At 41.0% G+C, this 26,486-nt stretch overlaps 1 protein-coding gene across 1 annotated transcript in view; it reads right to left on the bottom strand.

Annotated features, from left to right (window-relative positions):
• ADCY5 (adenylate cyclase 5) overlaps window positions 1–26,486 on the bottom strand; it is a 224,179-nt gene that overhangs the window by 71,397 nt on the left and 126,296 nt on the right. Inside the window, exons 2-3 of the mRNA XM_026082174.1 lie at window positions 23,689–23,838; window positions 18,470–18,591 (exon numbers count right to left, since the gene is read on the bottom strand). Of these exons, the coding sequence (XP_025937959.1) occupies window positions 18,470–18,591; window positions 23,689–23,838 (272 nt within the window). The remainder of the gene's footprint in view (window positions 1–18,469; window positions 18,592–23,688; window positions 23,839–26,486) is intronic.

Genomic DNA, 26,486 nt, shown 5'->3' with positions numbered 1-26,486 from the left:
ATYTGGTGACAGTGTAAGAACTGACCTAAAAGCAGGAGACCAGCTGGTTCACAGAGACAGCCGTGACAATGTGCAGACTGCAACCCACAGTGCCACTGAACAACACAAGCTACCCTCCTTGCAAAGATCCAAACCACAGTGCTCTATGTTTTCTTGATTTTCCCATGCTTGCTCTAACACAAGCATTACCGAACAAAGGTTAGAACTGCCTGGGGGACACAGCTGGAGGAAAATATATACAGCATAAACTCTCAGCATTTGTGACTTTAGCTCTGCCTGCTTTAGTAATGTGCTTCTGGCAATGCCCAGGTGCAGGCGTCTAACCCTTCCGGCATTCCCAAGAGCCGGTGCGAAAAATGGCGCTGCATTTCCCTCCATGCTCAGTGCTCTTCATCTCGACGCCAGTGGTCTGTCTTTCACTATCAATACAAGATATGAGAAGAATTTAAGATCCTGAGATAACCAGACAGGAAGGGAAGACTGGAGCAATCGTAACAGGAAACACAATTTTCCTATGACCTTCATAGGTTTGCAGGATACAAGCATTGAGTAGCAACCCCAGTTATCAGAGCTTGCTTATAGCAAAGTAGCATCAGTACTCGTTTTTTATTTTAAACATGAAAAGCTTGCTTCCCTCTCCCTCTAAACATCTTGAGTTAAAAGATTTTCCGATTTCAGCAGGCTATCTTTAACCAAATTGATTCCTCACTGGAAACAGGAGTAATAAATAGCCTTTTGGGAAGAAAAACTATTTGAAGAGGGCAAAACAAATAAAGAAAGATATGCAGTGGCTACTAGCCAAACTATAGGTGGAGCACATTATAGATATCTTCAAGATGAGCGGAAGGAATTTTATTACTCCATTTTTATTACTCCATCGTCACAAGTCAAATTAGATGTCACTGTCTGCTGAACATAAAATAGAAATCCAAACAGCCTAAATGAGATTTTGGGTTATTAAGAAGGAGCAAATTCAGACCTTTATCATGTATCTAAGAAGGGACTGATGGGAATGTGAAAACATTTTCCAGTCATGTAGGTCAGGGAAAAAAACATATAAAGAAAAGGGTGCCAAATCTGTTCCAACTCAGAGGTAGTTTAGGAAGGCAAAGTCCAAGGATACACAAGGCCTTTTGCAGAAAGCGCAAGGGAGCCCTACCTACTGCATAGCTTTGYTATCAAGGTGTCAATCTGTGCAAACAACCATGCTGACAGCAGGGTATATCAGCTCCAAATCCAAGCGGCATTAACAATGACTACACGTCTTCTCTCAGAGTAGGGCCAGACTCATCCTGGCCTGCCTGACTGGTGCACAAGACTGTTGGCATGTTTGTTCACCCAAACTGGAGCAGGATCAACCCACACCAAAATAAACCTCAGATCCGTTTGTTCTACAAGCCTGAAATTCCAAACAGTGTATAAACCAGAAAGGATAAGTCATGGCAATTTCTGGTTTTTAAACTTCAAGCGTGATTTTGCTGTGAATGTTCTTGCAGTCTGTCTTCTGGCTTTAGAGCAATCTTTTCCATCAAAAGCCTGCCAAAACCCAACAAACACAAAGTCAGAGCTAACAGAGCTCTCCAGGAAGGGGATTATCCATTAGCACCATGGCCGTAAGAGGCTGGTGCTATTCCTCCTTGCCTGGCTTTGAGAGCACTGCTTGCAAAAGTGACTGAAGCCCTGAAAGCAATGCAACAGAAAAGAGAAACAACCCAAAAATTAAATATTAAATAAAGGATGGCCTGTTGCTGAGAGGCTGTGTGCCAACAATCAATCAATCAATCACCCGTCAGAGATGGCAATGGACTTATAAATTTTGGCATGGGCAGTTAACAGTTTCATGCTTCTATCTTGAAATACTGGGTGAAGCACAAGGGACAGAGATTCTGTAAGTTCCATCTAATCAAGTTTGAGCTTTCTCTTACATATTGTCCAGTTCTTTGTCCCTTATGCTGAAAAAACATGCTTTTTGCATCTATCCAAATCACARTCAGGCTGTTTTTCCCTGGTATCATGGACATTTAGTCAAACAACAATGCTTTTATGCTCCTTACCCAAAAGCTGCAGTAATTCTGCATGCTGTGGTCATTTCAACCTAACTTTACCTTTTCCTCATTCCCACCACTAGCTTCCCCAGTGTCCTGTCCTTTTGTGATTTATTTACTTTGCAAATTCTTTAAGTCAGGATCTCTTTCACTCTTCCTGCTGAAAAGTGATTGCACTGTGAAAACATTGCATTAGTATAGACATGTCATAACTTATAACCTTAAAGATCAACTATGCCTTTCCTATAGTTACCTAGTTTTCCCAAAGAAGGACACCAGGGTACACACAAATGTACCAAAATACGCAGAATGTTTCACAGATAAGGTGAAAATGGACAAGTGATGTGATGTTCTGTACAGATACCTACCACTCATGTTTAGGAACTTACTACATCAATAATAGCGAAGTGGCCACCCATAGTGACAAGCGACCACTGAAGAATAGGAGCCTGATTCTTCCTGCCCCTTCTTGGAACAACCGAAAGGTGAGTCGATCCCCTGCCTCCTCATTTTCATATTTAAATTTATTCAAATGGTTGAGTTTTAAAAATGACACTGGTGAAACTGGAAGCAGAAATATACCCAAGGAATATAGAGAAACTTAGTGCGCCACAACTATTAGAAGTTACTTTAAGATTTATTAATGCCACATCAACGGAAAAGAACCTTAAAGTTAAGACATCTTCCTTTGTTAGTTATTCTGAAAGGTAAAATGGCTGTCCAAATAAAATGGTATAGCTCATTAGTTGAGGGATCAACTTGCTCTTAGTTAATAAACAAACCTAGTAATAAATTTAATAATAAAATGTTTAATTTTCAGTAAGAAGGGGGATTGGCCTTAATTTCAGAATGAAATGAGAAGGAGAAAATCCCGCAGGAAATTGAACTCATGCTATCTGGGTATTGTACACTTCATTAATATTCCTTACTTGATAAGAACCAGTAATTACAAGATATACAAAAGTCACGAGCAAAGTTCTCTCAGCTTTACAGGGGCTACAATTTAACTTCAAGGGTTCTGTTTCCTTTTTAAAGACCTACCATCACATCTCATTTGATCAGCAACAATTGAACTGATATATCTCTGCATTTCCCTTTGGTAACACAGAAAACTCTAGCTGTCATGGAGAAACAATAAAACTATAATGAAATACTGCACAATCAATATCAGCAATAAAACCATTTGCACTTAGAAAGCAGTATTGGTAAACTCACTAAATGAGTATTTCTATGGAAGACCATCCTATAATAGGAAATATTACATTCTATGTATTTATATTATATTGTATGTATATAATATTCTATGTAATATCCCTAACTACCTGACATTCCAAATACATTATTTCATAGATATTAAGTAGTGTTAAATCTACTTTATGGCATTCAGATTATATTCTGTAATATCAGAACACATTTGCACCACTTTTGCTTCCATTTTGCTGGTTTAGATAATAAGTATCCAGACACCTTGAGGCTAATCTTTGACAACCCATCATTTGACTTTGTGGTTGGTTACTTAGCTGTCTCTGCCTCAAATTTCTTTCTTTATAAAATAAAATTGACCAGTGCATCTCTAGCTTCTTAAAGCATATAAGTCTTCACATAAAACAGCATTGGGAAATGGCTAAAATGAGGAAATATTAAAAAACATTTTGAATTTTACAAATATGTAGTGAGAAAACAGACTTAAAGAGACTGGCCCACTCCAATCAGTGGAAAAAACAAACAAGCCATGGCTCAAAAGACGTGACATAATACAACTTGCAGCAATTTCGGCACTAAATGTGTGTGTCAAACCTCAAACACATTTAGGGGAAAGGGTGTGCAGACAGAGAAAACAAATGCGAGTCCATTAACACAATGTGTAAGCAGCCTACAAATCTTTACACTCAGTCATCAGCACTACAAAAGCAATGCCGGCCACACCACTTTACAGAGGCAGCAGTATGGTATATAAAGAAGATACATAAAGGGGCTCCAGGCCATGTGGGAAAACTACAGCAAAGAAGGAACCTGAATCCTGGCCTCATCAATCCAGGGAACATCTGCGCAGAACGGTTTGTCGAAGCAGGGACAGTGGCAAGGCAGGTCTGCCCACTGCAAACGTGAGTGTTTTTAACTTTTAACTGGATCTCCCCTGATTTCTGCAATCAGTAGTTTCTTCTCATAATGAGGAAGGCATATAATTTTATCTTGATTTCAAGAGAATTACTGTAATTGCCATCACTAGAATAATAGATCTGCATATAAAGAAATAGCTTTTTTCTTGCACGCTCCATTGGAAAATTTCATTTCTGTGTTAATGCATTAAGATATTTCACTAAGCCATTTGCCTGCTACTCTCGATATTTGCAAAATATCAGCTCCAAATGAAGCTCCCGTAAACAGTTATTAGTTTGCCACTGCACTATTACCAATAAAGTCAACAGAGTCTGACCAGATCTTTTCTGTAACATAGAAAGCCACCTTAGAGATTAATGCGTCTCAGACCATAAAAATAAGGGGAAAGTTACTGGGTCAGACCTTTCTGCCTAGGCAAAAGCAGTCTAGCCTATTTCTGCTCACCTTGTAAGCCTCTACACAAGCAGCAATTTTGGTTTGAAGATTAATTATAGAAAACAAAACAAAGTGCCTGGCATTTGAAAGGATGAGCTCAGCTCTGACAATAGCAGGTGTCACAACTTTAAAACACCACTGTACATTCATCTGCTGTACACATAATAAACCTAAATGCAACTTCGAGCAAGGAATGAAATTAGAGACACAGCTGCTAGTGTGCGAGCACTGCAATGGCCTTTCGCTAAGCTGCATGAGACGGCATTAAGCTGCCGCAGTGGATGCGTGCCCATCTCCGGACTGACACAACTGGCACTAAAACTGCGGCTAATGAGTCACAGGACAAACTGGCTGGGATGTTCTCCGGAGGAGATTTGGGGAGGCCAGGGAGAAATGCACTCACAGAGCAGGAAGAAGTTTGAATAAACTGTCTTATGTGATACATAAAACTGGAGCATGCAGGTCTTTGGTCAGTAATGCCTCATCTACACTTGAAATTTGTTCTATGGTATGTTTGTTAGCCATCACAGCCATACGGGTCCTGTCCCAAGCACAGATGCACTCAGGTTTCTAAACAGATGCTTTGGATTAGAATAATTTTCCATGACAGTATTAAAATGTTAATAAAGTGGTATATATGTACATAAATACATAAATGCATGCATGCACGCATATACACACGCGCGCACACACACACATATATATATATTTATGGTGGTCTAAATGAATATATCTGTGCCATCCCTCAGGGAGCTGTATCACTTGCAACTATACTAATTACCAGGGTACCAGTTCCCAGCACAAACATGGCCCAAGGCTGTGAGGCCGTTCCAGGGGGATGGCAAGGGGAGAGGAAGGAAATGGAGCACACAACCAAAACAGGAACTGTAAAAATCTTTGAACAAAGTGGAATTTGCAAGATGCACACTAAGGCAAATAGCAGCTGTGGTGTTTGATGTTTGTGTAGCTGCTTTTAATGCTCCTATAGTTCAGATATCAAGAGATGATTCGCTATTCTGAAATACCAAGCCACTCTCCGGAAGCCTGAAAATGCTTAGCACAGCCAGACTATTTCTTATAGACCACAAGAAAGAAACTTGCAAAGGAGCTAGATTCTAAAAGCCAGGGCAAAGAAAGAAAGAAAGAAAGAAAAAGAAAGAAAGGAAAAAAAACCCCTAGCAGCCCACACAGCATCAAATGCTGGTAGGCTCAGTGCTAAACAGCAGATGATTCTTACTGAATAACTGCCCTAGATTTTACAAACAATACAGGGAACAAAAATAGAAAGCCATTTACATATTGATGTTAATAACTTTATTTATAGTGTCACAGAGCACAATAACGGCAGCCATGGCTTAACTTGAAAGCCATTCACTGTGGAAGAGTCAGGCAGAGACTGTTTTCCCGGGCCTTACGCAACCGAAAAAAAACGCTGCTGACAACACTCAGTCAACAGCATCTTTACAAACTGAACCAGAAAAAGTTAACAGTGGTCAAATGTGAAAGCAAACCGAACCCAGAATCACACTGGCCCCTGCCCTTCCTTGGTACCTCCTGCATACCGTGGTTAGTCAAGTAAGGACTACTGATGCTAGAAAACTCCGCTGATTTATTTTCACTTCAGTTTTAAGTCTCATGCTAGCATCTTACAGGAATATCTGACTGGTTATTTTTGTGAATTAAGAAATACAAGCAGGGCTCAGACAAGTCAGCAGCTACAATAAAAAAGGATGCGTGTCCAGTATTTAACAACATCTCTGCCACATTTATGCTGCCCGCTATAGGACTCTAGACTATCTAGAGCCTATATACCTGCCAGCTAAAACATCAATGGCCTGTCGCAACAAACCAGTGCATTTTTAAGGAACAAAAAAATATACACATACTTACATCCTTCATTCTTTAGCATTCTGTAAATGCCAACTATATATAAAGGGAAAGAGAAGGCAAGCTGGGAAACCGTCTCTTAGGACCGCTGCCTGGGAAGCGAGAAAACACGGCTCTGATCTTTCCTCTGCCTGAATCCAGTCTGAACTGGACAACAGGCTATTTTGGATTGGGAACAGGGGTGCTCTCAGGACCTCATGTTGCAGCTGCTCATTATGTATAAAATACTCGGAATAATTAGAGGCAGAGGCAGCAAGCAGCACTCTGTGCTCCTGGTTATGGTGCTGCGTGTGACATGGGACAGCAGGATTCCAGCTGCTGCTCCAGGGTTTCATTCTCTTATATAAAAAGCAAAACAGAGTTAACAAAAGAGCAGGAGGACACCTGACTTGGTTAGGGCCTCTCCTAGGCCCTAGGAGATGTGGACTCAAACGCCCTCATGGGAGAACTGAATCTGGATAACCAACATCCTAAGCAAGTGGGTCTAGCCTCTATGCTTCCAGGGCAGAAGGGTATGCATCATCCGTTGTGTCTCTTCAGATCTGGACTACTTTTGTGCCGTACTTTGTCACCTGCAAAGTCAACTGAATTAATTAATTTCTCTGGGTTTTCACTGTAGTGAGGAAAAGAAGTAAAGATATCAGTTTGGCATGGCTGCCCAGCTGAAATTTAAAGCTCATTCCCTCTGCAGACAAAGCCGGCAATCACAAGAAATCCCCAACACAGCGAGTGTGTTTTTGCACACTGCCTGCTTGTTACTTCTGCACAATCCCTTTGCAGCRCAGCCAGAGCCTCCACGGTCTGGTTATTGGGACGCTTTTGTAATGGGAGCCAGGAATTTCTGAGCTGTAATCAGCCTCTTTACCAGGTCAAATTAAACAAATCATTGTCACTCTCAGCCTCTCTCTTTCCCCTGCCCTACCTTCCTCCTGGGGGGGTTCACTCGTAGCAGTGAATACTGACACAAGGATTTGCGAGCATAAGGTGCTAAAAATGCAAGGTGTTTGCCGGCAGCGCTCCTTTTCTAACAAGATGACTTAGAATTTGGTCAGTTATTAGTAATACAATAAATGCTGTATCTGATACATCAATGGAAAAATAAAAAGCTGCAAGACATGACAGACCAAGCAAATACAACTTTTACTGTTTCACAAAGCACATCACTAGGATGTTCTTCCACTACAAATGTTCCTTGGATCAGGAAAAATAACCTAAAAAGACATGAAAGAACACACAAAAAAGATGTAAATAAACCAGTGAATGTATATATTTAAGTGAAATACAGTGATCTAATAAATGCTAATGAGGTTAGTGTTATTCAGGCATATGGATGATTCTTAGCATACAAGCTGTTTCAGAGTGGGTGAACTGGCACCCTCCTATGCTGTTCTCAAAATCACAAGCCCCCCCCCCCCAAATCACTTCTTTCATCCTTAAACACATCTTTAGTTTTGTACAGTCGTAGGATTCTCCAACACTATTTTTTTRTCTTCTTTTAGTTCTCTTTACACTTGCAGAGAATATTCTATTTCCAGTTTACTCTTTCCACTCTTTACAAGCTTCCAAGGAAAAGGGGCTCAGCAAGTAACTCACGTCTCCAATTTCAGGTTTTGTGGGCTTTGCAAGAAATCTGCAATCGCTTCCAATTTCAATACCAAAAACTTATTCAGTTTGCAGCTGAAAATGACAATCAGTACTGTATCTTACAAATAGAATATCACTTACTCACCATTTATATTCTATAATACAACCTGGTCTCGAAGCCAGACCCATTATCCTAAACCGCAGCCTGCTGGCTGCTATTTTACAGAAGGGAAGATTCTTAAAGAAAGGCAGGGAAGAGGTGTTTTCTTCCTCATTTTTAATTAAAACAAAGTAGAGCTATTAACTCAAAAGGCCTCTTTTCCTCTTGGCTGGAAAGAAAAAGAATCTTATAATGGGGCTTACGGTAGTTTTGAATATAATCCAGAACAAAAGGTTCCAAATGAAACAGAATAATTACACTTTCATGGATCAACATTTGGCTCCTGTTGAAGCCTGATCTATAACTAGAATTGCTCAAGTTCCCCTGAGCAGAAGCCAAAGTTTTGTCTGCTTTGTTCTGCAAATTGATGCTTATTAGCTCATGCTTTGGAAACGATCCCTGCAGAAAGTAGCAGGGCACTGGTGTGCAAGCTCCCAGACCAGAGGCTCGCCGTCCAAACTGCTAGGGCACATAACCACCAACTATCTAAACAAAAGTACGTCTCTGTTTTCCATCCTCCTTTCCCCCGGTTATTGCTAACAATCACTACATTTGCTCTTTGCTTTCACAGGTTTTCTAGTCTTTCCCATCTTTTATGCCTACCTCCCCTCTACACAAATATCCCATCGGCTCTTGGACATACATCTCTCATCTCCTTCATGTTCCAAGATGTTACAAAGCGTCTCTCCAACTTGCTACCACATTCAGCACTTAGGGGTCTGCCAGGCCTTGGAGATAACAGAAATTAAGTGGTTGTCTGAAGAGCTAGGGTTGTCCTAGTAACGTCCTATTAGCAACACATTCCCCACAACTAGCGCGAAATAGTGCCAGCRGATTATCAGATTCTGCAGAGAATTCTTGTTAAAGTTACAAAACACCCCAAAACRACAACAGCAAAGCCAAACAAACAAACCATCAGGGTGGATCAACAAACTATATCCCTTTGCTGCGGTAATTCCTGGTGGCCTCACACATTCGGCCGCCCTCTTTCACGTGGGATGCCAAGTTGTGCTTCCCTGCAAAATCCTTTGCCGACGGCACCCAGGGTCCGGTTGAGCAGGAGGGAGCGCACCGCGCACGCAGGCGCAGCACGGGGCTTCCAGGCTGCAGGCTCAGCTCTGCAGCAGTGCAGTTAAGGGAGCTGGTTTCAAATCCTCAGCATCCTCCTACATATTAAAGGGTCTCCTTCAGGACTTTGGCTCAAAAAGGGACGTGTTTACTCGTCAGCAGTATCTTTAGACTTTTTCCGTGCCTTTGAGAGCCCCAGAGATTTGCCCAACACACACATACAGCATCGGCAGACAAAGATCATGGCATCATGGAAGAAACTACTCGTATTCCTTCATTTTGTTGCCTTTTGAAATCACATCACAGATCGAGTAGAGCTAACACATRTCCTTCTCCACGGTTTCTTAAAAATATTTGCAAACATTCAAGTCCTCAGAACTGACCTGGTCTTACATAACCTTATTCCTACCATTTAATTGCACGCATCTTTCTAGGGCTTTTATAACTGAAACAAATGGACCGAGAAAAATCTCCATTTTCTAAAAAGAGCACTTCCATCGTTCCACAAGGCCAGTGCCCTGCCAGCGGTGTGTGTACTGGAATATATTTAATCTCTTAGGCCCTTTCCTCTTCAATGCAGTCTTTTGGTTGCTTGTCATTTCTACTCAACTCTTTTTCCTTAGYGCTGTGTTCTTAGCCCCGTTTCTTACAGAAACACAATTTATGGAACCGGGCAGCCTGCACATCTCGTGGCAGCCTCTTCCTAACTTTTTAATCTCCTAGTTTCAAGTAAATTTAATAACAAGGAGGATGTTTAARAAAATACGCAACTTTCAGTGACTAGAGGACATAGACTCAAATTAGCATGGCACTGAGGAAAGGGCTGCCCAAACACATTATCAGAGATGAGACAGAGACATAGGATACCAGGTTTCCTAAGAGCTCCTCTTCACTAGCTGGTTTCAGCTCTTGCCTCTTCATCATCATTTATCCAGACTCAAAGTTATATGTAAATGGGTAAGAACACATGCACCCATTAGCAACCATTGTTGAGGGATATAAATATAGTACAAGACAAAGGAAGTTAATCCATCCCCATCTAAAACTGTGCTTCTGTTTTACAGCTTCTGTAAAGAGAGTGGTTTAAATAGTTTTGCACAGCTCAATGCATTATAGAATAAGAAGTTTAAATGATTTTTGCTTTTCAGTCATTATAGCCTAAGGAGGAAGCAAAAAGGTAGGATGATTTTAATAAGAATCTTTTCAAGTATTATATAAACTCARTGTTCTTAAAATCATTTTGCATGTTAATAACATGACACAATAATTGGTTAACTTTCAGCAAGTCCCTAGAAAAGTAAAGTTGTGCTCAGAGATGACTCAATTTTTTTCCCCTCGAAGTTACTCCAGAATAGAGGAGACTGGAGGTTGATTTGTTCAATAAACATCATTTCATACTTATCTGTTTTTACTATCAGGCCAATTAGCAGTGAGACTTGCGTTATTTTCAGATTTAATTTATTTCTAGTACTACTGAAGGGAAAAAAAGAGACTCCAAATAACCCTGTTGAGCTAAAATACTGCTCTGTAAACTTCTGCAGGCATCTTCATTATTCTCTCCAAATTACTATTCACAGTATTTCATCATTAAAACATCTAACGCTCTTCAATCCATCACCCTGTGAACTTCACAGACCCTTGTGTAAAACCAGAATAGCAGCGTGTGAATTATACATCACAGGCCCTGCCTAATTGCTGATGGCCTGCTGGGGGCTGCAGATCTGCAGTCACCTGGCACACTGCACTTTTGGGATGTTATCTTTATCACAGCACACGTGTTGAAGTAATGCATCCAGCAGGGTGCCCTGCAGTCAGTTATTTATCTATTTTTGTTCTTTGGAGGGTACAAGACACTCTCATCCCCCTGAAGACACCAGGAGTTCCCAGCAGGAACCAAGATCACAATATATTCCCAGTTCAAAAAGAAAGATCTGCAGACAGTCAGATGAACACTTATACAAGTTACYGTGTGTATGTTCTTCTCAACGGGTGCTGTGCATATGCATGAAGTAGACTGGACAAAATACATACACCTACCCTGTCCTTTGGCTTAAAAGTTTTCAAGACTGAACTATCAACAAACCCATACTGAAAAGAGGGACTGATCTGCGGTTGAAATATCCTCTTTAATATTAGGTCCAAGCTTACTGCACGGCTTTGATGTCAAGTTCAGGTGCCACAACTGCTGTAAAATATACAAATCGCTTTACACACAGACTTTAGCTTGAATGTCTTTTCCCCAAAGACACTGATTTTCCTCGCAAAAACAAACAACAGGTCATGTGGTAACTGCAGAATAATGTACCTTCACCCATGGGTGAAACCTAGCTTGACACATCCTAAAAATTACTTCAGTCTTAAAAAAAAAAAAAAAAAAAAAAAAAAAATAAAAAATCAGGATTTCTGGAAAATTAAAAAGCTAAGATTCGCTCCAGGCAGATACAGGTGAGATACCTAGGAGCTGCTTCTTGACAGGGAGACACAAGAGTTCCTGAAAAAGTAAAATTCACTGCTGTCATCATTGCAGGGAAAAGGTGTGGGAAGGTTGTTCATTTTTCTCCTACCCACTCTTCTCAGCCTACAGCCTGAACCAGGAGTCATGGCAATTACTTGAACGGGGCACCTAAACCCATATGAAACCCACAGTTTCCCCTGCTAACCTGCAGAAATGACTTTCTACTGCACATGGGCCCAGGCCTTCAACAACCCAATCCAGATAGAGGTCTTGCTAAGACATGATGCAGAGAAACAACCTGCCAGCCCATGAACACATTTCAGGAGGAAATCAAAGCTCCCTGACCAGCAGGAAGAGTACTGTCACTAAGCAAGAGATGCATAAAACCTGCTTTTTGGCTTCCTCCTTAATGTTAACCTTCCTCACCTTCAAACATAAACCACCATGTTTTATTCCCTCCCTGCAAAGGGGAGAAGCCAAGAAGGGAGGTGGATCATGCAGGGAATATTTAAAGCAGTTACTGGTGCCACCTTTTCCCAGCAATGAGGCTTTCCATAGAAATTCAAGCCACATAAACTTTGGCTGAGACAACAGATTATTCTTGGTATCTTTGAAAATATCCAGGAAAGAACCATCGCACATTTATGTACACTATACCGTAGTTTTATTTATTAAAAGTGGTAAAATTAAACTGGTTTCTGTTTAGCTTCAATGACCTTTCATGAAAACACATTAAAGCAGAACCCAGACGAGCTCCTGAACAAGAACAGCCTATTGGCAGGACGACCCACGAAGGCATCGCGCCTGTCCGACCTGCGCTTGGCAGATTATGCCTCGTTATAAACTCATTCAGCATTTCAAAAGGCACGTTACAATTCGCAAGCCAGAAGAAACAGCTCCATTCCTACATTCACCAACAAGAATATACCATTAGGTAGCACACTGCTCTGGCCGTTGATCTGACATGCCCAGTTACAGCTCTGTTGTGGGGGCTCCCCTGCCAGCTGCAATCAGAGCCCGGCTCTGCACCGCTGTTTAGATTGATAACTCCTTTAACGCCAAGAAATATTGAGACTGGATGTCCTGTGAGCAGGGGCAGTGGAAGGAGGAGGGAAACAGATGTTTGCTTAGTTGAAACGTTCACAAACTGCAACATGCAATTGAAGAGCATCTTGCAGTCTAAGAATTTAACACACTTCATAAACAACTAATTAAGCATCACGACACCTATAAGGCAGAGAGAGGTTAAGTCAGCATGGCTGGTCTGAATATCCTGACGCTCAGCCAAAGGGCAACGATTTGCTCCACTTATAATGTTTAATGGTCACTTTTAAAGGGAGTGGTTTTGGTGTTAGAACTTAATTAAATCACAAAACTAGTTAAACATGTTTTCCACTTACAAAGTTGAAAGCAAATCGATCCTACTGTTTTATTTCTGCAAATGGCTTACTTCAAGTTGTCAAGATGTTTAAAAGACTATGAGATCAGGTTAATATTGTTCAGCACATGATTCATAAGAATTATGTGAAGCAGAGAAAAGAAGAAACTGTCACTTTCAGAGTGCTTGGATGCTGGCCCTAAAATAAGCTTCTTGAAACAGTTCATCAAAGGAATTTAAATGACAAAGCCAACCTTTATCCCTTCACAGAGGACTTCAAACCTCCTTTTATAGCACTGAGATTACTATATTTGGCCAAACCTAGATAACATTAAAGCCATTATCACTGCAGTGGGATATAAATAGCAATAGTAATGTAAAGCATTTCAAATTCCCCCTAGGAAGCATTGTAGATAAACAATATAATCTATGTGTATTTTAGGGTTTGTCTATCAGGCATAATCTCATTCATGACAAAGTGAGCTGATTTAGTTACATAATTCACCTTGTTGTTTACCCAAAATGACTTGTATGGTCTTGGGAACTCCTTTCCTGATCGCATTTGACAATAGACTTTATATTTAAAACACACATGTGGGAAAGGTCAAGTCATGCTCTAAGATTCTGCACTAGTCAAAGTTAACTCTCATTCAATAAATCAGGGAGGGAAAAGGTTTCTTTCCCTGTTCAAAGGTTCTGCTCATTCGCATCTGAACAGAGTGCATCAACCCCAAACCTCTTCATCCTAGCTTCACCATCACCCTAAATTCTTTAGAAGAACATAATCTTGAAAAAATTTTACTGTGGAAAAATGACAGGAAATTATATTTTCATTGTGGATAATTCAGTCTCTGAACTTTACTTTCCATAACAATAAGCAGGAGATTATGAACTCATTCCCAGGAAGTCCTGATAAGGCTCTACAAAGATTTGCTTTTATCCAGTCAGGTTAGAGAGACCACTTTACCTTTGCATAAAAGCCTCATGTTTTTCCACAGACAGGTATACCCACCCTCTAAAAGTAGTGTAGCATAGTTAGTAATATCATGCCAGAACTGCCCCTTATTAAAGGATTATGGCTGTGTTTTACAGACCTACTACCGGCAGTTGAAGCAGATCTCTTTTCTACATATGTTAATTTTTTTTAAAGCATCTAAAATTGTACCTAAAAACCCAAGAACATCATAGCAGAACTAGCCATTTAAGGACTTCTTATTTTAAAATAGGAAAAAAAAAACCCACAGTAACTTCAATAATAATTTTATAATAACATTTTCTGCTGGTGGAGTGGTTTAGGTTTGTTTTTTAATTAAACTCAGAGGTGTCCCAAAAGCCCAGACCCAATCATCCCTGAAAATTAAAACATTTAATCTTGTCTGGAACAGAATTTAGTAAACTGCTTCTCTCATACAAAATGCCTAAACAAGCTAAGTGAACGAGCTCTGCTCCCGTGCCTCCAGAGGTCGCGGGGCCAARGTTAAATCTGGCTGCACTGAAACCTCCAGTGTCAGCAAGGTTCATAATTTCCATCCTGCTGGTGAGGTCAGTGAGCAACCTCACCCCGAAGACTCGGCATAAATGAAGCCCTCGGAGACAAGGYATTATGACAGCAATCTCACACTTGTAAATCAGCAGCCACTGAGAAGTCTCATCYATTACACTTGGATTTGTAAATCCGCCTGTTAACTGTGCTGGGAGAGCAGGAAAAGCGAACCGTTGTGCCCAGCTGATGGCAGGGGGAAGCAGGCACCTCTGTGCACGCACAGACCTTCCCACTCCTACGAACGGCGAAGGAAATGCTTCTGTTCATAAATCACCAACAGGAAGCCAGATTCAATGGCTGGGCACAGCACCCTTGCACCAGCTTAACATACTTCTCAATTGCCTTGACACAATAACCTTTAGCTCATAAAAAAACTTAGATCTTATGACATTTTTGAACAGGGGAAAAAAAAACAAACCAAAACAAAATTGCTTGGAGTGTTCTAGTCTCAAAAGCTTTTCCTTGAGCATTTCCCAACGAAAGGTAAAGAGCCCACTTGCTTATATTCAGCCAATTCATTAATCCACATCGTGGAGGCACTACCTCCCACCAACATTGTGTTTCCAGGTGCACATAAATGCTTTAAAATCATCCACAGTAATTCCCACTACAGTTGGTTTCAGGGCACCCAGGCAAGAGAAAGGGCTCCACGCTGAACTCCTAGTGTGAAATGAGTCATTTGTTCCAAATCATATTTCCTTTYTGAGTATTCATACTTAGTTATTCATTTCCCTAAAGTATATGAAGATGAGATGTTCTGAAGTTACTTTCTCTTTGCTCTCAGTACCTATGTGTAACGGCTACAAAAAGCTCTTGTGTGGAAAAGAGAAAGAAAGAGACAAAGAGAGAAAGAAAGAAAGAAAAAGAAACGAAGAAAAGAATATATACATACATATATGTTGAATAGCATGGCCGACCTACTCAGTGAAATGTCAAGTCCATATGTATATTTAAGTCTTCTTGAGATGCAAGCRTGCGTTCAAGGGTGCTGCCAGTCGGGATATAATTAACAAATTTTAATTCCCTTTTTTTAAGGGGTTATGTGTTTATCGAGAACTCTACATCTACACATTAATATCGATCACAGTCAGCTAACACCTAATTAATCATTTTATAACTTCCGCATGTTTCGGAGTTGAAATGCTATTTAAAACAGACTAGCATATTCTGAAAGCAAAGCCTATTCTTCAAACTATTGTCTGAGGGGTAAATTCCTCCACCTTTTCATATTATTTCACCCAGTGAGTAATGATCAGAACCCTAGATACATGTTCTCCGTGCTTCTTCTAACCCTTATATTACTTGATTCCTATTTCTTATCTACTGAGTGGAGTGACTGACAGCCTTTTCACTGATCTCACTGGGCTTTGATTTAGGACCTAGCAGTCACAGACCACAAAGTCCATACCTTGAGGAAAATAAAGTTYAAGTTGCTTCCCCTTGCAAGACCTGTTGTGACCTCAGCTTCCACTTGCGTTGTAGACCTGCAAGTATCTGCAAGGGCTCTATCCTAATTACTCATCACCATGAAGTACAGAGTTAAAATTATTTTTAGACTGCAGAAGGTTATCTATTATAATATTATGAGTAAATGCTCATATTATTCAATGAATAGGCAAGATATGAAAATTATATGCTTGCAAGCTTCCCTTTAGATATCCATCAGGATACTCCAAAAAGCTGATTGTTGCATAAAAAGAACGCCCATTTATGTACACATGCTCCACCTTTCATTTTACCTACCAGCCAAAACTGAAAATCATAACAAACTGCTTTCTCTTTTTATTTATAGGTCACATGCCTTTTTTTTTTTTTTTTTTTTTTTTTTGCTGTATCTTCTGATATCGCCATCTCTCTTTACCAGCCATCAGCTTCAGGTTACTTTTTTCCATCATAATCATTCTCTCAGTTCCCTCTCTCCCTTTAAATGTGTTCATTTGTTAACTTAGTTAGTTGTTCATTATTATTTGTTTAGTGATACAGTCAAAACTTTGCTTTCAAAGAAGCATCATCCTACAGAGACAATCACCTTTACTAAGATTTGACTGTACTGCACATCTTTCAAGCCTGCAAATAATGAAATATAGGAACTGATATGAAAGAATGTAATACCATACTGACTAGTCTCATGTCATATCCAACCACTTGCATTCTGTCCGAATGTCAAGCTGACCTTTGGGTACCAGAGAAAAGTAATTCCTCCATTAGGAAAATTCACAAACACTATCTATCACTAAAAATTTACAAACCTTCTTGAGCAAGCTAAGTGCCTTTCAGGAAAAAAAGGATATAAAGACAGAAAACATCACCTAGTCCACTGCTGTGCATACTCTGCTGAGGGCACCACTGAAGGGCTCTTCTCAGTTGCCAGAACAGTCACCTTCATCACCATATGTATATTCTTTATTTTTCACCACAGAATGGTTATAGTCTTTTATATCTGACATTTTTTTCTTCCATATTGCTAGTGGCTCTTTATCAGTTACCAGACTCTCAGTCAAAACCAAAACCACGGAGGGCTGAACTGAAGTCCATCCAAGCCAGCACATAGGCTTGCCCTGATTTCAGTGAATTTTGTATCAGACTCTACATTTAGGAGTGAGCAATCTCCTCCCACTTTTCTGCTTGTACCTTACTTCTCCCCCCCACCCTCAAAGGTAAGGAAATGTCAGCTTGTCAGTCTTTAAATGCCTCAGAATTATAAGTGAATTTTAAGTGAATTTCGCTGTATCATCTAATGGAGCTTATGTGGGGTGCAGTATATTAGAGATGTAACAAATCCTTTTCTTGAAATACTACTTSTTGAGCCCCAAGTAGCAGAAAACATAACTCACCGACATACTCAAAGCTATGTAAGAGAGAAAGCTACACAAGCAATTTACAGGAAGACATCTTGTCTGAAGTGGACGTGGAGGGGGGAAATGAGGGAAACTCTCTATCCCTAGTCCCTCTGTCTCAGCAGAAGTATTTATAGACTTACAGAGCTGTTAAACAGTGTCAGCACCTGGGTTAACAGAGATGGAAGTTATCCTACAGAGGTCAGGTTCTGCAGCAGAAGTAAACGGCATTGATATTAAATAAAACTTTACTTTGTAACGGCAGCATATAAAGATATCAAGTAACTGAAGTACTACTTTTCTCCCTTCCCTGGGAAGCAGATAGTGGAAACCCCGGGGGAACAAGGACATTCAGAGCCTCATGGGGTCGGACCACAACATGGAGCATTTGATCTTGCACCACTTGACAGAGATGTGACACCCAATTCTTGTGCTCTTCCAGGTAGATCAAGGAGCCACAACGCGCTGGGTGGCTGACTGCTCCTTGAGCAGGGGCCAAGAGCTGGCTCTAGCTGGTCGTCTGCTCGTAATTCAAAACTGGCAGAGACTATTCAAAGTCGTTTTAACATCAGTTGGACTCTGCAGCTCGCCAGAAGGACAAGCACCCACAATCTTTAATTTGCATTATTGGAAGAGTGCTTGCAACTCTCAAAGAATAACTAAACCTAAGTCTACCACCTTTCCAAAATCAGTGAGACACATGCCAGGAAAGAAAAAAAGGAAAAAAAGGTAAGGAAAGAGATTAAAGTTGCTTCTCAGGGGAAGATGTTGCAGACACATGGCAATCCTCCTCCTGTCCTATAAACAAACTTTCGAAAGTCAACTGGTGACACTTCCAAGATTTTACTCTTATTGGGGATCATGTGTTGCTGCCATCTTCCTCCTTTGGCATCAAGTGCCAAGCACTGGGAAGGTCCCTGCCCCCCGGCAGCTGGGAGGCCAGCTGTTGTTCTTACCTGACATTGTCATGCTTCTGGATGTAGATCTTATGAAACATCATATCTTCCTGCTTGGCATTAATGTCAGCTTTCATCTCCATAGCAACATGTCGAGGAAGTACAGAGAGCAGGAGACGCTCCTGTGGAGTCAGAGAGACGAACCAATTAAAACACCTGCAGCCTGCTTAACAAATGTACCGTGCTCCTTCCTGGGGAGAAAAGAAGCCATCAGTCGGGTGACTGATGAATGCAACCAAGCAAAGTGGTCGCCATAAACCCAGCAGCTGGTTCCCCTGTCAAGGCACCTGGGGTGCTGCCTCAATCCCCAAATAAGAATTCGATTATTTTAGAGGGAAAATTATTACTTTTCACCCCTGCTGCACTGGGCTTGTGATTCATGGCTGCTAATTCTTGCAAATGAAGGCGCCATGCAACCCCAAAAGTGCACATGYGCATTCCTGAAAGGACCCCGCTAAATGATACCGTCTCACCTCATGCACAGTCTCTCCACAGCCACCATGAACTTCTCCTTCACATAACACTAGAGGACTGATACCCCGACACCCTTGGGCACCATCTAAAATTCCTTCCTCTCCCATCTAACCATCTAAGCAAATTCCTCCAACAGGCACAAACCTGTTCTCAGCAGCTGAAAAGTCAATAGGAACACCCCAGTAAAACCAGCATGAAAATTTAGCCCAACTATACCATGTAGTATCGTATTTCTACGCTTAAAACTGCCATCAGGGCCCAACTGCATAAAGCCCTGTAAGCCCACCCACTCACCTACAAGAGTATTTCCAATACCCACCTTCTGTCATCAGCAACTCACAGCTCTCCACCCTCACTTGGAACAACTAAATTGCACCTTTATTTACTGATAATAGCTTTAGTGTGTCTTTCATAACATTATTTTGTAAGCTGCTCTGTATATAGTTTTGTATGCTGGGCAAAAATTAGTTACATGACAAAATGATGACTTTCTGGTAATTTTCCTAAAAACTCACACAAAAGCCTCTGCTCGTTATTATTCGAAATTTGGTGGTAATTTCATGTAAAAGCTAAAGAATTTAAATCTGCAGGTAATATGCACCCCAGGGATACATTGGTGTATTTCAGGAATTACACCTGATAAATTCTACCCAGATCCTTCACTCCCTTTAGTTTCCTCCCACCCACACCTTCCTCAATTCAAACAAAGTTTTTGCTACAGCTGAAGACGGTTGRGAGTATCTCTTTTTGGACCAGTCCGAGCGTAACCCAACCTGCAGGTGGAAAACAGCGCTCTGGAAGAGGTGGAGAATCCCAAAGGTTTCTAGGTGTCACTCTCATCTTCATCATTTTCCTTCCCCTGCAGCGACCAGAGGGAAGAAAAGGGCCTTCCTTCCTGACGACACAGACACAATATGGTATAAACGAAGGTCCCCAACCTTATCTAACAGCTCATTAATTCTCAACAACACAGGGAGCACTAGGGCTCGGACTGCCATCCTGACTCAGAGGGGTCAGCGTTCTCCTGCTCATTGCGTCACTACATCTCTTGCCCATACTTCAATTATAAACACATTCCTGGTTTCTAATTCCTACTTTTGACTGAAAGTTGCCCATTCATTTCTTCCTCTAAGGAGCTGAAGAAACTTTGGGGGAAGCAGAGGAAAATGAATTCACTGAAAATGTGCTCAGCATATACTGAGACTTTTTATATTCTGCAGCACTGTCCAGTATTTACTTTTTTCTTCCAACTTGTGCCTCAAAGAGACTGATTCTTGCCTCCAGTCCCTGAAGAGGTAGTAATAACACAGAAGAAGATACGTTGGAGGGATTTTTATCCCCTCAGGTCAAAAATGCAGCAGTCCTGACAAGACACACGTTTTTTAAAATACTATCGCATCCACTAGCACACTGCATGTGCTAGCACTTACATATGCAAATTAAAAAAAAAAGTATATGAATCATGCAGATGTCCTCAGGCTTCCATCAGCTGTTAGGGTATTTCTTGAGCACAAAAGCACAACACATTTTGCAGGTTTACCAGAGTAACTAGTGTACACACTGCTGTCATTTGCATATTATAATAGACATCCTCAAATGCGTGAAAGCTGCTATTTCTCTTGTGATTTTACACATCCTTTAAAATAACTCGGAGCTTAGTGGAAGGTTCAGGGCATCCACAGGTTTGGAACATTCCCTGTAGGCACATGAGAGTGGAAGGATGATTTTTTTTATTTGCTCACAAAATAGAGACATGTTCAGGGAACCGAGATTCTCTAATACTCCAAAAGACTTTCAGATAGATTTCTGGATAATTTTTGCTTATGGACCTCCACCCCTGCTCTTCCTGACATAATGGGCACTTGCCAGATTAAATCCACCAATACTTTCAAGACATTTGAGATCTTCAGAGGATTAACTAACACAGCCCTTAAACGTCAGCAACCCAGGGAATAAGATATACTTCATCAATTGAGACCAATGCACGTAACATCCCTTCACAGGATCACTGAAAATAACCTCTGTAACTAACAGGAGAAAGTTGTAACATGTGCCTTAGTAGAGCACAAGCCATACCAAGAAAAACTTTAAAGCAACCAAATACTCCTTTGTATTATTTCAAATACAGCACAGAAACTGAAGTCTCCACTAGAGTACAATTTTCATTTTGCTATAATGGTCAGAAAGTACGGCAGCCCTCACTGTGAAATCATTTATTATGCACAAGTGTGGTGACTGGGACTGCTGTTTTATAAGTATAACAAGGCAGCAGTCTGACCTGATAAGAAAAGAAAGAGCAAATTCATATATAATTCTCACTTTTAAATAAGATGCAGCTACAGATCCACTGAATTATACATTAAACAAACGTATACCTAGGAGCACTACTCTCTAGAATAGGCACAGATGAAAGATTATAATATAGTTCTACTCTGTTTACATATGGGCATGTAGATATCTGTATAAGTGGGCGTATATATAAAACATACATCCTTACAATGACTCCTTACTAGATAGGAATTTTAACTATTAATGCCCTATTCTCCCAAGATGACCTCAAAGCACTAAAAAATATTTAGTATCTTATGATGGTCTGTTCGACCTCAGGTTTAACAACACTTATTTTGTACCATGAGTTAAATGATGCAGTGATGAAAAAGAGAGAACGACTTTTCCTAGACAAAAGATAAACTCTGCAAGAAATAAAACTAYGTAGTCCCGATCACCAATCCCTTAGCCAAATCTACTGCAAATATCTGCTCACTGCAGATTGTTTTGAACACCTATTTTTTTATCCAACAGTATTTTATTCTGGGCGAGCAACAGTAATTCCTGTTATGACTCTGCCCTAGGTCATCTCGAATAATGAAATCACTAGAAGTCTTTATTCTGGATTGCACATTCTGAATTTCCACTTACTTTCTTGTTGATTTTGGTGCTGGCAGAAGTTTAATAAGGGAAAATATACACTCCTTTGACTGAGATAATCTGCCTGCCTTTAACAGAGAACAGCACACGGGAGCACTGTCAGATCTCCATGAACAGTCAAACATTGATAGCGGTTTTGGGCTGCACAGTTCTTCCATCCATGCCTGTTTGGAGACTGGCTCTCCCAGATGCAAGCAGAGCTACTGTTATGTGTGTCTGCTGTCACCTCCAGATTATCTCAATGCATTATGCATAGGGATGCATCTTAACTGAACCTGGAAAWCAATGTCAGTGCAGGCTGCAGCAGCAAATAATCTTGTATGGAGGCCCCAGCTGCCAGGATCCACAGTTACTGCAGGGAGTTCTGGAGGGTATTTTTAGTGACTGACTTTGACCCATGTTTTTCTAATGTCCTGGCTTTCTCCTGGTGTAGTACTATCTGGGGAGGGGAAAAAGAAAAAGGCATAATGCTATGGCATTTGTCAGAGCTTTTTTTTAATGAGATACTTCTGACAAAGAAGTTTCTAAATACAGTATAACACAAGCGTTTGAGACATACTGCAAAGGCAATCTCTCAGCAGGGAAGACAGTGCTGCAATCAATAAGTAAAATGGGGTATTCTCTTGGCTCAGACTTTTCTTCCATTTCAAGGTATGGAAGGAGGAGCAGCTGCTTGTTTCATCTTTCTGAGACTACATTTGTTACAGAAGGAAAAGAAGCCTTAAGCCTGAATCCATTTTTATATAAATATAGATATTATCAAATAAAGTAGGTATACATATTATTTCACAGTATKGCTTAAACAGCAAGTTTGTTGGCCAGAAGCACCTCATAAAACACTACCTACAAACAGGTCTATAGATGCAAATGGGCCGAGACATGAAAGAAAATTAAGCTGTGTTGCCACAGAGATGCAAAGACATCACACTTGATTCATTCCCCTGACCTCTTCCCCAAACCCACAACCAAGTTCTGAGATATCTCTCAAGGGAAGAGTGAAAGCCTCATTTCATGATTCATTTCAGATTGGACTGGACAGACCACTAGGAGATTTACTGGAGGATAGAGATGTGTATCAGCAAGGGAATAGTCAAGGTGGCCCAAAAGGTCCTTCATATCTAATTATGAGGGCACAAGAAATTCATTGCAACAGAACCCATGAACGAATTAGGGGAGCAGATATGTTCAGTGCCCTTGACAACAAACCTGTATGCTAGCAGCAAAAGGTTTTTTTATAGCAAACAAACATAGAAGTGGGTGATGAATCTTACTTTTCAGACAAATACCTGAGGTCTATATGGTATACAATGGTGTGCAGCAGGTAGGAGCCTTTAGAGAAGACAGGTAGAGGACCGTCTTTGGAGGCACCAAGGGACCATGCGTTCTGTGGGCCTCTTTCACATCCCAAACCTGCCTTACAGCAACCAGTTGGTAGTGGCTTTGCTGAAAACCGTATTACACTTTGCCCTTACAAAAAAGAGCCAGTCTGAAGCCTGTGTTGCATCTGCCTTCAACACATGGCTTCCATGGGTGCAAAACAACTATGCAGACTCCCGGCATACTGTGTAATTTTCATTCACAGAGCACAGACCACAAGATTTGTTGATGTCTGCAGACAGGTCTATCGGGATACTGGGGAAGAATGACTGCCTTGACTTCTCTTTCCAACCTCTAAAAACCCTGCCCCCTACTGCCAGCCTACCCTTGCTTGGATCAGTCAACAAGCAAGAGACCAGCAAATCCAGTTCCAAAGGGGTAATTTGCAAGCTAATTCCACTTCAGCAGTTTCATTTTTAATTTCGCATTGTTGCTCTTACCTGCTGCTGGTTTTCCCTCTGAGAATGCAGCCTGGCTTGTATGCATTCCCTGGTCTCCTGGAAAGCCTGCCTTTGGGACACCTCTGCTGGGTAGTGGGTACACACGCCTACAATGTTTGTACAGGAGAAGATGAGAACATTGGAGACCAGCTGCAACAAAAGAAAAAAAAAGAGAGAAAAACATTTGATTACACTTTGGAAACCTGCCATCAATAACAGAAGGACCAGCCAGAACTCAGCCCATTCCATGACTCCTTAATCCAAGCCACGGTTAAACCTCAAGCTCTTAATTCCAGTGTATTTTACTTCTCTAGTCTTTAAAATATAAAACTTCCATATATGGCCTCAAATATATGTTTTCAACACTGTGTATTACTTCATCAGTAAAAAATACAACTCTACTGGTAAATCTTGTTTATGGTAATCCAGCATCTTGGAACTACTGTGACAAAAATCTATTTAAAAATGCATCATTACTCTCTGTTTGGTGAGCTAAGAACTGTGCAGACAGATCTGATAGAAGAATACAAATATTTCCATGCTTGTATACCTACATATCTGACATGAAAATATGTCAATGATGTATTAAAACTATTATTTCAGAGACAGTGCTTAAAATATTGAAGGGAACGTGTTAGTATTCACGGTTTTTAGGCACAACGGAAATCCATTTTTTGTCTAGTTCCAAAATTTTATTTTACTAGATAAACAAATTGTCTTTCACATTTCTGACTACAGAAAGAGGTGATAAGTCTGAAGCATATTCAGACTGGACAAGTATATAGGAAAAGCTACATTGCTCTATTGCTTCCACATGGGTTATGTTTTTTAATAAAGCAGTCACATATCTTTTGCTGAAAACCAGTGTTTTATTTCCTAACGATTCTTTTTTAATAAAAAGGAAAAAAAAGATGTCCCTTGCTGGAATTTGGCTTCAAGCAAAATGTTCAGAACTGCTTCTAATGGTTTCACATAAACATTTYGTTTGACAGAGGTCAAAACACAACTTGCCGAGAGCTGCACAAGCTGTATTGTATCCTCTCCTTTGAGGACAGACTTTACAACACCTCCCATTTCTTCTAGGGGAAAAGAATGTCAGACTTGCAACACTCTCATAAACAGGGATCTTGGGGCTATTGTCCAATGAATCCAAACACACACTTCACCTCTGGACTTTTTTACTGCAGAGAAAAAAAAACATTTCCAGACCAGCGCACTGACTCCGAAAGGCAGCCCGAGCGCAGGGCACCCGTCGAGCCCTGAACCCTGCAGAGGGTGCTCAGGACTCCCCAAATCAGCTTCTTCTCTGCCATTTCACTGGAGGAGAGAGGAGCGAACGCGAGCGCGCAGCCCGCACAGCAACGATCTCTCCGCAGAAGCCCCACGGGGATTACTCCAACGCTTTGACTCCATCCGTGTGCTAAGCACAGCAACTGTTGTTTTATTAACAAGACTGCCCTGAAACCGAATTTAGGCAGAAAATCTCGTCTTTCAGTTCAAAACAAGCAATACCTCGTAACTGTGGACAGCCGAGGTACTTCGGCCTCTCTGCAGACGGCCGCCAGTAGATGGCAACACTCAAACTCATGAAGCTCCTCTATTGCAAGTGCTGCATTTTGGGTTACTTCTCTGCATCCCACACATATGGATACTACTAAAACACAACAACCCACCAGTCGTAGCTACCCAGTGGTGACTATCAGCGCTACCAGTTATATGTATCTGCAAATAACTGGTTTCCAAGGAGGAAACCACTACTCATCCTCAACAGATTGCTCCCTCTCTCCAAAGAGTCCACACGCTGAGCAGAGACAGGGCTAGCTAAGGAGCAGTTCGCACACACGAACACGCAATAAGCCCTGCTCCTAAACGCCTAAATTCCCCTTGAAGTTATTTTCTCCCTCAGCTCTTTTTAAGGCTGGCTGGATCCTGACAGGTCCAAGGTCCTCCATCTTTCCTCCAAGCTAAATCACACAGCAGCCGATTCCCACCCATGTCCTGCCCAGTTACCCTAACGCAGTGCTGCAACCAGTGGGCATTTGACAGTATTTTTTGCTAATAATGAGGAAAAATGTGGATTTTGAAAGGATTAAAAATCCTACCCACAAAATAATATAAAAAATACTAGCACTCATTATCATGTAAGAGGAAGCTTAAATAGGGAGCACAAGTAGGGCTTCCCTAGGAGTTACTGTGATTCCTGCTTTATGGCTGCACTGATTGCAACTGACAGCCTGTGAATAACACTCCTACAAGTGCAATACAATTATTACAAGCTCAAAGGGGTTAACACTAAATAGCATCTTCTGCATGGCCAGATTACAGCAAGACACCCAAATCCTCTCTATTGGAGCTGTTCAATTGCACAATAAATGAAAAATTTGTCAGCACACGGAAAACAGCATAAGCACGCACCATATATCTGAAATGGATAAAGACAAGAACACAGATGATTTTCAGGAAACATTTAGTTTTCTTTCTTAATCCTCAGAAGCTGAGACCTCATTTCACGTACAGTTAACAGTGCAAATCCAAAACAAACTCCCCAAAACAGTGACTTGAATTGAAACTCTTGCACCAAGAACAAGAGACAGTATGTGGGTTAGATGGCAGGCAACAGACCGGGAGTTAACTGAGCAGTAGAGAGGAACACCTCAATCCTGAAAACAAACACTATACGGGCATATCTCGGTGCCAACAGAAAATGCCCCCAGTGAGGCCCACCCCTGAAGATACCGTTGTCACGATGATGCCTTAAATAGCCAAGCTGTACAGTCCCAGGCACGCGATCCCTCTAG

Source organism: Apteryx rowi, unplaced genomic scaffold (assembly GCF_003343035.1).
Source record: "Apteryx rowi isolate R43461 unplaced genomic scaffold, aptRow1 scaffold_57, whole genome shotgun sequence".
In the NCBI taxonomy this organism is placed as follows: Eukaryota; Metazoa; Chordata; class Aves; order Apterygiformes; family Apterygidae; genus Apteryx; species Apteryx rowi.
Note: the sequence above shows the minus strand (reverse complement) of the source record. Positions and strands in the feature narration are given on the sequence as shown.